At 35.8% G+C, this 14,110-nt stretch overlaps 2 protein-coding genes across 2 annotated transcripts in view; one reads left to right on the forward strand and one right to left on the reverse strand.

The window, feature by feature from the left end:
- Positions 1–7,799: 7,799 nt before the first annotated feature.
- zgc:193812 lies at positions 7,800–8,885 on the reverse strand. Its single transcript, NM_001291888.2, is given in 4 exon segments — positions 7,800–8,028; positions 8,127–8,254; positions 8,349–8,466; positions 8,665–8,885. Coding segments are annotated over 4 exon segments (492 nt in total). The 5' UTR covers positions 8,818–8,885; the 3' UTR covers positions 7,800–7,935.
- Positions 8,886–11,998: 3,113 nt separating this feature from the next.
- Positions 11,999–14,110, forward strand: part of glsl (glutaminase like) — a 31,416-nt gene continuing 29,304 nt past the window's right edge. Inside the window, exons 1-2 of the mRNA XM_087312153.1 lie at positions 11,999–12,152; positions 12,577–12,677. Of these exons, the coding sequence (XP_087168279.1) occupies positions 12,106–12,152; positions 12,577–12,677 (148 nt within the window). The 5' untranslated portion in view covers positions 11,999–12,105. The remainder of the gene's footprint in view (positions 12,153–12,576; positions 12,678–14,110) is intronic.

The raw sequence follows: 14,110 nt of genomic DNA on the forward strand, positions 1-14,110 counted from the left end.
CAGCCTTTGCTGTGAAGCTCTAAATTGAGCTCAGGTACATTCTGTTTCCACTGATCATTCTTGAGATGTTTCAGCAGCTTGATTGGAGTTCACCTGTGGTAAATTCAGTTGATTGGACATGATTTGAAAAGGCATACACCTGTCTATATAAGGTCCCAGGGTTGACAGTGCACGTCAAATCACAAACTAAGCATGAAGACAAAGGAATTGTCAGTAGACCTCTCAGGCAGGATTGTCCTAAGGCACAAGGCTGGAGAAGGTTACAGAAAAAATTCTGCTGATCTGAAAGTTCCATGAGCACAGGGGCTTCCATCATCCTTAAGTGGAAGATGTTTGGAACCATCAGGGGCCTCATGTACGAAGACTTGCGTGGAAATCTTACTAAAACATTGCGTAAGCACAAAGCTGTAAATGTGCGTACGCAGAAAAAAATTCAGATGTATGAAACACTGCGTACGCCGAATCTCACGCATATTCTTTTGTACATCTGAATGAACGTGAAACTGAGCACAACATGCAAGAGCACAAAACCCCTCCCTGCCTCCTCCCCCGTATGAATATGCTTATGACTATGCTAATGGCAAAACCCAACGAAAAAGCAATGTCAAAAGCAAGCAAAAAGAGAAACTTTGAACAGAATGTGAATTGGAGGTGCTGCTTTCGGAGGTAGACCGGAGAAAAGCGGTGTTATTTGCAAGTTTGTTCTCCGGAATTAACAACAAAAGAAAAAAATAGAGTGGGAGAGTTTAGCTGATACGGTTAACACAGTTGGGTCTGAACATCGCACTGAGTGCATTTAAAAAAGAAATAGTGTGATTTATAACTGAAAAATGTTGCAGTACCCTTAGCAGTCTCAGTGGCGCACCTCAGAAGAAGCATGTGATCATGTACTGACATGATCGAGCATAAACTCGGCTCGAATCCAGCGTCTGATGAACTCTTTCTTCTTTTTTTCCTCGCTACATATCAGATTTTGCCAACTATTTATCACGAGAAAGACAAGTAGGAATCATCAATAAGTTTGTGCATCATATTTTATTTGCACATTTATTGAATGGAAATGTTTCTGATTCACGCATACAAATTCATCTTCAGATAGTGTCTTTATAGCAATGTGTGTGCGGTAGATCGCTCAGATTACATTGGGAAAACAGGTGACCGCTGCAAATTGTGCTTTAATGTTTAGCTGGTCAACTGTATGGTATTGAAATCTTACATACCTACTATATGAACCCGTCTCATACAGCTGCCATTGCAAGGATCAGACACTTTGTAGAGAAGAATTTAACACAACTGCCTCTAGGAGTCGCCAATGGAAATAAAACAGACACGCACAAAAAATGTGCGTACGCCTGCCAGAAAGCTGCCGTGAACCTGCGCACATTCCCACGTTCAGTTCATTGTTAGTAAATCCAAACGTGAGCAATTCTGAGCGTGAAACCTGGCGTACGCAAAGTTTTTGTGCGTACGCAGCGTTGATACATGAGGCCCCAGGTCTCTTCCAAGAGCTGGCCGGCCATCTAAGCTGAGTGATCGGGGGAGAAGGGCCTTAGTCAGGGAGGTGATCAATAACCCGATGGTCACTCTGTCTGAGCTCCAACGTTCTTCTGTGGAGAGAGGAGAATCTTACAGAAGGACAACCATCTGTGCAGCAATCCACTAATCAGGCCTATGTGGTAGAGTGGCCAAACAGAAGCCACGCCCTGCCTGGAATTTGTTAAAAAGGTATCTGAAGGACTCTCAATTCATCATCCAGCAGGACAATCCCCCAATGTGCACCGCCAAAATATTAATGGAGTGGCTTCTCAACAACTCTGTGAATGTCTTTAATGCCGAGTTCAGACTGCATGATTTTCAAAGTAGTCATGTCACAGATGTTTTCACACTGCATGACTATCTGGGCTAGCGTTTCTTCGCTGCTTTGTTTACACTGCAAGATGGATCGGCGACAGGGACATTCACATTACATGACTTTACTATAGGAAGAATCGCCGACAACTTCATCCAAACTACGTCTCACAGCCAAAAACACGTATTATATCTTTTGTTATTAACTACATAATAAGAAAGAAGCCTTTAATGGGGTAGAACATGTACATGTTTGCTCACCTGGGTTTAAAGGGAATTAGCCATTTCTCCTCAACGTTGATAATAAACTAATTTCTTTCTGTATGAAACGTCAAACAGACACGGGTGCTCCTGAGTCCTTTCAAACCTCCACTAGTTTTTTCCCATTTCGTGGGTCCAAATAAACCGAAAAAGAGCGCTTTTAACTTCTCCCTCAGCCTCCCGCTGGCCTGCAGCAGGTATACACACACACACACACAAGTGAAAGCTGCTCTCTCATTGGCTGTAGGCGATGGCTGATGTTATTTTCAGTCAAAACTCAATTCACACGGCATGATTTGAATCACCGACAGCTCCAGATATTTAGCATGCCAAATATCTCATAGGCATCGCCGACTCATCGGCGATTCTCTCAGATCGCGTCTTTGAAAGTTCATACTGTGTGATTGTCACGATTTGCCTGTGATTTCAGGCATTTGTCTGCAATTTCTCAAAACCTGTCGGCGAGCCAAAATCGGAGCTAAAATCACGCAGTCTGATCTAGGCATAAGTGGCCCAGCCAAAGCCCAGACCTAAATCCTATTGAACATCTCTGGAGAGATCGGAAAATGGCTGTACATCGTAGCTATTTATCCAACCTGATAGAGCTTGAGAGGTACTGCAAAAAGAAATGGTTCAAAAATTCCCAAAGACAGGTGTGCCAAGCTTGTGGCATCATATTCAAAAAGACTTGAGGCTGTAATTGCTTCCAAAGGTGCATCACCAAAGTATTGAGCAAAAGCTGTGGATACGTATGTACATGTGATTTTTCAGGTTTTTTATTTTTTATGAATTAGCAACAATTTCAAAAAATCTTTTCACATTGTCATTATGAGGGTATTGTGTGTAGAGTTTTGATAACATAAAGTGAAACACTTTGAATACTTTCCGGATGCACTGTACACTATGTATATTTATAATTGTATTATTTTATTTATTATTATTAAACAAGAACAATTTTTAAAAAATGTATAAGTGCTATAGAAGTTAAGATTAATTAAACTGAATATTTTTGTCGCATTTCATATGTAACACCTATATAATTGATAATCTATGACATTATTTTATGTAATTAGCTACTTTGATAATAAAAAAAAAAAACTATAGATTTGTAGCAGTACACGTGTGGAATTATAGCTGATGACTTGATTATTCAGGTATCTTTCTTGTTATTTACAAAATAAAATGTAAATAAGAATTAAATATGACCAACCTATACATGTTGTTTTATTGTACAAGTGTCAGGTTTTGTAAAACAAAATATCTCAGACAACTCATTTTTAATTGAACAAGTCAGACAGTGTGTTTTTAGATGAAAATTAATTTGTTTTCATTTCATAAGGCCTATGCAATTTCAAGTTTATTACAGAATGAGCTCTGGGAACAGGCAAATAACCGGAGATTTCCATTTATGGAGAGGTTATATTGCAGGAATAATGAATGTAGGAGGATGCAGAGCTGCAACTGCGCTGTTCAATGTAAACATGTTCAGTTCTCATGACTCCTCATTCCTCCAAATGTCACTTGGTATTATAAAAAGTAATCAAAACTCAAATAACAGTCTCATTTCTAAATTTACATTTCAATGTAAATTTTTTCAGGCATGGTGTAAAGCTCACAGCTGATCATAGAAAGAGAGTGATTTGAGCTAACATCTCTGTGTTTTATTTTTAAATTGTATGAAATATTTATTCTGTCTATAATGATTATGAATGCATTCTTGGAAGCACATGTAAGACTGGATTAAAAAAATTAGGATTTTAGAAATTGCCAAAAAAATCTCAGGAATAGAGACTGGGAATCGTTATTGCTCATTGATGGACTTTTGTTGTAATTTAGTTTGATCTGCATACTCATTAGATTCTCTTTAATGAGCACATTTGTCTCTGGTGAACGACTGCAGGCGCTGGTGTGCCCTTTATATAAAGCCAGAAAAGCCTTTGCAGTGTGGGGAACTTACAAAACTTCTTATAGACTATAACATTTTGGTCAAATAAAATGTATACTTTTCATGGTGTATGATGAGATTTTAGCAAGGTAACATTTGAAATATGTTGCATCAGTGTGCGTATTTTTATTTATTACTTATTGTTTAAAATAAAGCATTTTTTCCCAGATTGAAAAAACAACTCTTTGTTAAAGTGTTACGTGTCATGAACCAAACCAATCTACTACAAAGTTACATCACAACAAGGGAGATTCTGATTTGAAGCAAAGTATGTGAAAATCAAAAAAAAAAAAAAAAGACAGCTTTAAACTACACGTTAATTTAAAGTTGTTGATCAAAATGTATTTACAGTTGAAGTCAGAATTATTAGCCCCCCTTTGAATTTTTTTTCCCCTTTTTTAAATATTTCCCAAATGATGTCTACAGAGCAGGGAAATTTTCACAGTAGGTCTGATAATAGTATTTCTTCTGGAGAAAGTCTTACTTGCTTTATTTCGGCTAGAATAAAACCAGTTTTTAATTCAAAATTATTTTTTGAAGGTCAAAATTATTATTCCCTTCAAACCATATCTTTTTTTGATAGTCTACAGAACAAACCATTGTTATACAATAACTTGCCTAATTCCCCTAACCTGCCTAGTTAACCTAATTAACCTAGTTAAGCCTTTAAATGTCACTTTTAAGCTGTATAGAAGTGTCTTGAAAAATATCTAGTACAATATGATTTACTTTCATTATGGCAAAGATAAAATAAATCAGTTATTAGAAATGAGTTATAAAAACTATTGTTTAGAAATGTGTTGAAAAATTCTTCTCTCCGTTAAACAGAAATTGGGGGAAAATAATAAACGGGGCTAATTATTCAGGGGGGCTAATAATTCTGACTTTAACTGTATGTACACAACAGTTCTGTCTAGGTTCTCAAATCGTATTGCTCTGTTTGACAAATATTGCAGCTGTTGGACAACATAATGTACTTTGGAAGTTTTTTTTTTTTTTTTTGTCCGAGTATTATTTAGATTGCAGTGCAGTTTATTTATAAGGATAGTGCCTTTTTTTTTTTAAATATACATAATTTGAAAGATTGAGCACATTGGTGGCCATCAGCAGAGCAAAGAAATTAATAGTTGACATTCCGCCACAAGATGGCAACAGAGACCACATAATAAGTCCTTAATGAGAAAAACTGAGCATAAATTTCAAACAATTCAATTCAATTCATCTTTATTTCTATAGAATACCCTGCGTTTGTGATGAATTCTGGACTGCATGCAGCTGAAAGTGTGACACGTGCAGCAAACAGCAAATCAAACGCACACAAGAGTGAATTTATATATGAATTTAAACACATTTATAAAGCAGACATAAACATTGCTGATGCAGCAAAGATTTGAGAAGGCAACTTAAAAAGAAAATATATCAATGTAAATCAATCAACTGATTTGAATAATGCAGGTTCACAGACAGCTCAAAGGATTCATTTTAAAGCTTTATATATTTAAGCAAATTTAGATTTAAATACAAATTTTAATAAATTATTTTTACATTTTAAACCTATTAATAATATTAATTAACAACTCAAAACCATTCGAACATGTAGCATAATGTAGCCTAAAAATGAAATTAAATTATTTAATTCAAATAAATTTTAGAAATAGACAATTGTGACTCAGAATACTTACAGCGTAAAAGGCTTTAATTCTGAGCTATGGGGACTGGGAGTGGTTTTTAGGATCAAATATGCCACTTTACTCAGCTGATTGTTCAGGTTTGGGTTTGCGATGTATAACTCAAAATTAAACCTGCTCCAGAATAGATTAGCCATGTAGCGCAAGTTACTATAGTGAAGAAACCATCACCAAACCAACTCACATTATTGAGCCTGAAAACTTAACCTGGGTAAAAACCAAAACTGTCTTTGTGCGACAGGCCTCTGTTTAGTGTAGCGCATAGGTCTCAAGCTCAGTTCCTGGAAGACCACAGCTCTGCACAGTTTTGCTCCAATGCTAATCAAATACAGGTGATCCAACTAATCTAATGTTTAAGACTAATAGAGACTATTAAGCAGGTGTGGGTTGGAGATGGTTGGAGCTAAACTATGCAAAGCTCTGGCCCTCTAGGAATTGAGTTTGAGACCATTGTTGTAGCTATTCACAATTAATCCACGATAAAACATTATATAAATATAAAATATTATAAACACAAGGTTGGGACTCCCCTACTTCTGTAGGTTGAATTCATAATATTCCTCACATATTTCTAACTTTGGATAAAAAGCTATCTAATTCATTACTCACTTTGGTTGATTTTTCCTAAGCCGTACACCACTTTTGACCATATGAACCCTTTTCACAAGACACATTTAATGATAATCAGCATCTTAAATCTTTGAACTTTTTAATATTTAGATTTTTTTTAAACATATGAACATTTATACGTATTTATGTATCTATTATATAATCTTTGCATCAAATTACAATAAAAGAATCACCACTGAGGTATTTGAAATGCAGAGTATACACAGGCAACACAGTAAATTTGACATTGTTCTCTCTTCTGTCTTAAACATTTTTTTTTCCTTTTTCTGAAAGTGTTGATAACACCATTGTGAATTTTTTTTTTTTTATTTCAGCAAAATAGGATTGTAAAAAAATATTTGTTGTACTCTCATACTCACTGCACTCTAAGTTTAATTCAATTCAAGAGTTCACACTTCGCTGATAATTGATAATAAAGCGTTTGGCATGCTGTCCCTGAGAGCTCAGAAGATCCTTGAGCCTGGGGCTCCCTTTCATTTCATAGGCTCAGTTAGGTCTCGAGAGATACCTCGAATTAGTTTGCTCGCCCTATTCCTTAATTATTGTGGGTTTCCACGGTGAAATGAACCACCAACTGTAGCAGCATAAGGCTAGCGGTGAATTCCCAGAACTAAAACACTCATAATTCACTTATACTTCATGTCTTTGGACTGTGGGAGGAAACCGGAGTACAGGGGAAAGCGACGGCAACACAGGGAGAACATACAAACTTCACACAGAAAAGCCAATAGGCTAGCCAGGACTCGAATCAGCAAGCTTTTTGCTGCGAGGCAACAGTGGTAACCACTGAGCTGCAGTGCCATCCTGTCCTGGATTAACTTATAGAAAGGAATAGGGGAGCTGTAGGGGTGGGTGAAAGATTCTTCCAAATCGAAGATGCCTAAGGTAAGAAAATCTGGTTATTTTTGTGCATTTGGATTCGTCTGAATCATATGATAGCTAATGCGGGACAAGCTGTGGTCAATCATAAGCATGTCAATCATTGTAAATAAACTTCATTTCATCTTTATTTTTAGAGCGCTTTAACAATGTAGATTGTGTCAAAACAGCTTAAGATAAATGAAGTTCTAGTAAATTGATTCTGTGTCAGTCCAGTTTTCAGAGTTTAAGTTCTGTTTTGTTCAGTTTAGTGTGCTTTAAATTTCACTGCTGAAACTCCAAACACCAATGAGCAAATCCACTGATGCACAGCTCCACAAGGCACAAAACCCAGCAAGCCAGTGGTGACAGCAGCGAGGAACAAAACTTTATAAAATGAGTAGACTGAAGGAAAAAATCTTAAGAAAACCAGGCTCAGTCGGGCACAACCATTTCTTCTCTGGCCAAACTGGCCAAAAGGATCAATGTGTACTGGTATTGTTTAGATCACAAAACAAACACACACACACACACACACACACACACACACACACACACACAAATAAAAACCTGAACAGCAAAGACATAACAAATATATATACATTTTATTTGGCAAAAAAAAAAAAAATCTTAATATGGTTGACTTGATGATAATTTTCTTGAATTAAGGATATCCCGGAACTAAACAATCAACCCACTTCAGCATCAAGCACTAGCCTCTGTCCTCAGTTTCTTGAGGATTTCCTCCTGGCTCACATCTGCCGTCACTCTGATCACCTTTTCTCTCGATTTGGACCCCTGTTGTGCAATTGAAACCACATTAATGATTAAAAAAAGCATATAATTAAGTGTAGCGGCCTGAAAGCACTTAAATAACGGCGTTTATAGGAGCTGACCTTGTCTAATGATACTTCGCTTTTCTTCAGCTGCAGGACTTTGGATAAAAAGCGCAGGAGTTCAGCGTTTGCCTCTCCATCTGTCGGCGGCGCAGCAATGGCGACCCCCACCGCCTCCTCAGACACATCTGGCAAAACAAGAGGAAAAACTGGGGTTACTGTGAACCAACTCCCAACAGATAACGAGTATGTGTCTTCATCCAAATATCTGACAGACTTAACCGGTGACTGCGTTTTGTTTGGCCCCGGGTTTAGCATGTATTGCTATTGTTATGGTCCCGTCTTTAAGTTTCATAACAGGGCCGGGAGGAATCTCTGGTACTTTTGGACTGCTTTTGCTCTAAGGGGAATAAAGGTTTAAAAGTTGTCACACTGTCAGTTCTCAGTCATAACATTATCATATATGGAATTGACAAACACATAGACACAAGTAAAATCCTGAAATCGTAATTTGGTAGCTTAATATGTCATGCTGCTGTCATTACTAATCTAATCCTACAAGATATTATTATTAATGAAGAAATGTTATGAGCCCTACCGTCTTGTCCTTTTTAGGCATCGTGTTGTATTGTGAGTAAACGGGGTTGCGAAGTGTGGGTTTACTCGTCAAAAGCGTCCGACTGTAATATAGTGAGGGTTTCACGGATGGTAATAGAAATATTCGTACAAATGTAATAATTTGGGAATACATCAGCTAAAACACAGCAGCTTTATTGAGTGAGCAGCGTGGGTCGCGCGCATGACAACAAACATCGAAATGCGTTTAGTGCGTCAAGTGTGCGCGCTAAATGCGCAGGAGAGTGAAGGGCACCACATTCAATACACCGCCAAATAATATTTATTTGTCAATATTTATTTGGTATTTTTAATATTTTTTTCACCTTTCAAGAAATTATAATAAATTATCAACTAAATGTTTTATTTTATGTTATTTTATTGCGCATGTTATATGTTATGATTTACATGTTTAATTAAATAAAACTAATATTAGTAGTTAATTAATAGATAAAAAGTTATTTACTTAACTAGTATTGTTGTTGTATTTATGTTTGCTGCAATACTAATTTCATTGATATAAAAGTCTTATTAAATTGACAACTCGCTATTATTAGCAATAGTGTTTTAATAACAGTGGTTAGTTTTGTAATAGTATTAAAACAACAACTGAATAAAATTATGACAAATTAATTGTTTATTTTTAATAAATTGCTATTAAATAAGTTATTTTAGTTGAAGTATTAAGTTTAACATTTATTAAAGTTAATGTATTGTTAGCAGTAGTGATTTTAATCTTTTAAATGGTTATTATTAACAATAACTATAAAATAGCTTCTCATGTATTACAAAAATTATATTATTTAAAAAGGTAGAAGTAAAGCTGTTAATATAGTAGATGTTTAATGTTTATTAGTGATATTTATAATTATAATAATAAAACAGGTATACCAAATAATTCAATAATTTTTAAATAACATACAATTATTTTAACTTAGTAAACCTATACTAGCAAAAAAGATAATTTAGTATGGTAACACTGTAATAACTACATAATTAACTCATTATTTGTTAAGCATTAACTCTACGTCAATAGATGTTAGTAAGCAAGTTATACAGCTTCTAATGCTTTATTCTTGACTTTAAAACACATTTATAGTGTCCGTAATAATTGTATATTCATACTTTGCTACTTGTTAATTGTTCATTACTAAATTCAGTATTGCATTATTTACAAACCATTTGTATTTATGAGTAGTTGGGGTTTTTAAGATTATTCAGAATGAGCAAATAAATGATTTATAAAATATTTAAATCAACATTCATATATTTTATTATTCAGGCATATAATAATAGTTATTATGTATGTTAATAAATGCTTTATTAACTCAACTTTATGCAGTTTTATGACCTAATATAAAGTGAGGACTATTTATACTTCATAAATCCTTTATAAATGACAAAGGCTTGGAATCAACTTAACAATAAATGTTTGCAAACTTATCTAAAAAACAAAATTACTGTAAACTTTAAACATTGTCGAATAACGAGTGTCAAAATATGACATAATATTGTATAAAACAACAACAATATAATTCATTATAATTAGTCCCTTTATTAATCTGGGGTCGCCACAGCGGAAGGAACCGCCAACTTATCCAGCATATTTTTATGCAGCGGATGCACCTACAGCTGCAACCCATCACTGGGAAACAACCATACACACTCATTCACACACTCATACACTACGTACAATTTAGCTTACCCAATTTACCTGCACCGCATGTCTTTGGACTTGTGGGGGAAACCAGAGCACCCGGAGGAAACCACGCGAACATTGGGAGAACATGCAAACTCCACACAGAAATGCCAACTGACCCAGCTGAGGCTCGAACCAGCAACCTTCTTGCTGTGAGGCGACAGCACTACCTACTGCGCCACCTCGTCACCCAACAATATAATAATTTAACAATATATTACAACATTTAGGTTATTTAGTGATGTTTAAACTGTGCAGTTGCAATGACGGGCAAAGCAGTGTAGTAGGTAGTGCTGTCGCCTCACATCAAGAAGGTCGCTGAGTCATTGGTTCGAGCCTCGGCTAAGTTGGCGTTTCTGTGTGGAGTTTGAATGTTCTCCCTGCGTTGGCATGGGTTTCCGCCACAGTCCAAAGACATGTGGTACAGGTGAATTGGGTAGGCTAAATTGTCCATAGTGTATGAGTGTGTGTGTGTGAATGTGTATGTGGATGATTCCCAGAGATGGGTTGCGGCTGGAAGGGCTTCCGCTGCGTAAAAACTTGCTGGATAAGTTGGCGGTTCATTCCGCTGTGGCGACCCCAGATTAATAAAGGGACTAAGCCAACAAGAAAATGAATGAATGAATGAATGAAGATTGCAATGACCTTTCATTTGATACAGTTTTTATTTGTGTATATATTCGACTGAATAGAAATGAATAAAGTTATTTATTTTCTTTTTTTCCTGTTTAGAATGAAACTGAGCCTTTAATTGTCATTTATGAGGGATTTATAAAGCATAAATAGTCCTCACTTTAGTTCACAAAACTGGATGAAGTTGACTTAATAAAGCATTTATCAACATACAAATGAATTGTTATTAAATGTGTGAATAAGATATATGAATGTTAATTTGAATAGTTTATAAATCATTTACTTTCGCATTCTGAATGATCCTTAAATGGCACCAACTATTCTTAAAAAACTAGTTTTAAAATAATGCTATACTTAATTATGTAATGAAAGAATAATCAGTAACATAGTATGAAAACTCAATCATTAAGCACATTATACATGTGCTTATAAGTCAAGCCTACAGCATTTGTAGCTGTATTATAACTGCTTAGTAACGCTTATTTATGTAGAGTTAATACTTAACAGATGATGAATTAACTATTTGCTAATGCTTAATAGATGATTCATAGTGTCTAGATTAGAAAAAGTGTTACATTTAGTACTTTTAATAATACAAATAACACAATAGCAAAATTCACTAATTATTGTACTTTTTCATTACTACTTTATTTGCATTTTCAGTTGTAATAATTGTCAAAAGTAACAACAATAAATGATACATTTAATAAATATTATTAAAAGATTATACTAAAGACACTATATATGATTACTAATAGTATTGATTATTATATTATATTATATTATATTATATTATATTATATTATATTATATTATATTATATTATATTATATTATATTATATTATATTATTTTGTTTTCTGGTCTGTTTGTTTCTCCTGTTATTTAAAGTATACTTTTCCAGAACACAGATCCCTCCTCCAAGATGCAGTTAAGTTCCTCCTATTTTCATCCAGCCACAAACTGGCTGTTCACACAGAGACTGAGCTCAAACACAGCTGCCAAAGAGACCCATCTTCATCTCCACATGCAGCACAAACACACCATCTGGATTCCCTAAAACTCCCAGTCGACAGTGAAGAACGGCTTTATCATGGAGAACAGCTTAAACCAAGAAGCAGAGGAAAATCCCTACCTGTGGTAAGAACTCTTGAAGACTTATAAAAAGGAGTGTTTGAAATGCATACATGGAAATCTGAACTATATTTCTTTTTAATTCAGGGTTGTAAAACCAACACTGGTCTCTTAATAAATTATTAAATTTAAATAAAATGCATTCTCTCATCTGAGCTGACGATTGATTGTGTTTTTCTCAGCTCTTCAAGACTAGACTTGTCTTTACACACACACACACAAGCACACACACTTGCTTTGATCCCGAGGTCTTGTTTCAGTGTATCTACAAAATCCACTGAATTACAATTTCATGCACATTGCTGGTGTTTAGTTTCCCTATGGCAATCTGTCAAGAAGACTTTAGGTTTTTAGCAAATGCATAAACATATATATGTGATTAAAACCCCCCCAGATGTGAGATAATAATAATAATAAAATGCTTTTGTAGTTTTCAGAGAACACCATCTCTCAGACGTAAATGGAGAAAGCGCTATGGAGGCCTGGATGGAAACAAACTGCTGGAGCCGAATAAAGAGGACGACACAAGAGGTACAAAAATAAATACTGTACAATTTGGTGATTTCCACTCACGGTGACCCTGGTTTTGGCATCACAGTAGCTCTGGGAACGTGTTTGCATTTTGTTTGGATCATGGATCCTCTCCGCCTCACATTCCACATGTCACCACCACTGATCAGACACCAGTTCTGTAGGAAATCTGTGAGACTAGGGCTAAATGAATGGGACAGTTCGGTAGACGCTCTCATTTAACTGGGCTTGTGGTCAACATCTGGGCTGTAAAAAATGTGCAGAGGCAGTGGGTGTGTTCTGGAGAGAAGTGATGTGGCATGTGTTGGGTCTACCGTGGCTGAAAAGTACACTCCAAATTCTAAGAACTGTCATGTACGCTGATTTTTTTGAGGGGGGGACAGTTATGCACTTAAAAATACTGAGTAAGTTCTATAAAAATAACACTATAGAGTTTTTGTACTGAAAAAGTATATGATGAAAAAGAAGAAATTTCAGCCATTTTATTATCAACCCCCCCCACACACCCACCCACCCAAAAAGGTACAGTATTAAATAAAATCTTAAAATGAATATAACAGAAAAGTAACCAAATAGCTTAAAGACAACAGAAGTCACTGAACCAGACTGAAGCGATATTCAAGTGTTTTTTACATTTATGTACTAAAAATGTTTTGTCTTCGTATTTTTGGAAAGTTTCAGTCACACAAGACATTGTTAAAACAATTACTGATAACATCGATCCACAGAAAGACTAAAATGCGGTATTATGTATGCCAGGCCAATAGGTGGTGAAGTCACTATATATCTACACACACATAATCCTGTGGTCCACCATTGATTTGGATGTCAAGTACACACTCATTTTCCATTAACTGAACACATAATATAGGCCACATGCACATTTTGACATTATTTTTTTTTACATTCATGAATTTGTCGCTAAAATCTCACGAACACTGGGACGATTATCAGCATTTTTCGAAATATTGTTCGACATTCATAACCAAGTGATTTTCACTGTCCATTAAGGCTGATTTATACTTCTGCGTCTAGTGGTTGGCGTGACCCACGACGCCTGCCTTGGACATAGTTGTGCATTTATAGTTCTGTGTTGTTTGTGTTGCTCTGCAATAACTCTTCTAAAAAGCAAGCTGGCAGTAGGTTTTAGGTTCCTCCGTCACAGTTGTTTTGCTTTTTCTGAATGCTACAAGTAGCTCAAACTCTCTCATTCAGAGGCGGGAACCGGCGGACGTGCACCAAGTTTAATAATAAGGTAAGCACCAAACAAAATCCATCTGGAGCTCCTTCACGCAACTTGACACTTGAAACACTCACTCCATTGGGCTCGCGGCTCTCAGCACTGCCCACACTAGATATGCGCGGATCAGCTGAAATGACACTCGAATCCACAGCTTCATACTAAACATCCAGCCGCCACACGACCACACATA

Source organism: Danio rerio, chromosome 25 (assembly GCF_052040795.2).
Source record: "Danio rerio strain M-AB ecotype USA chromosome 25, GRCz13ab, whole genome shotgun sequence".
Taxonomy (NCBI): Eukaryota; Metazoa; Chordata; class Actinopteri; order Cypriniformes; family Danionidae; genus Danio; species Danio rerio.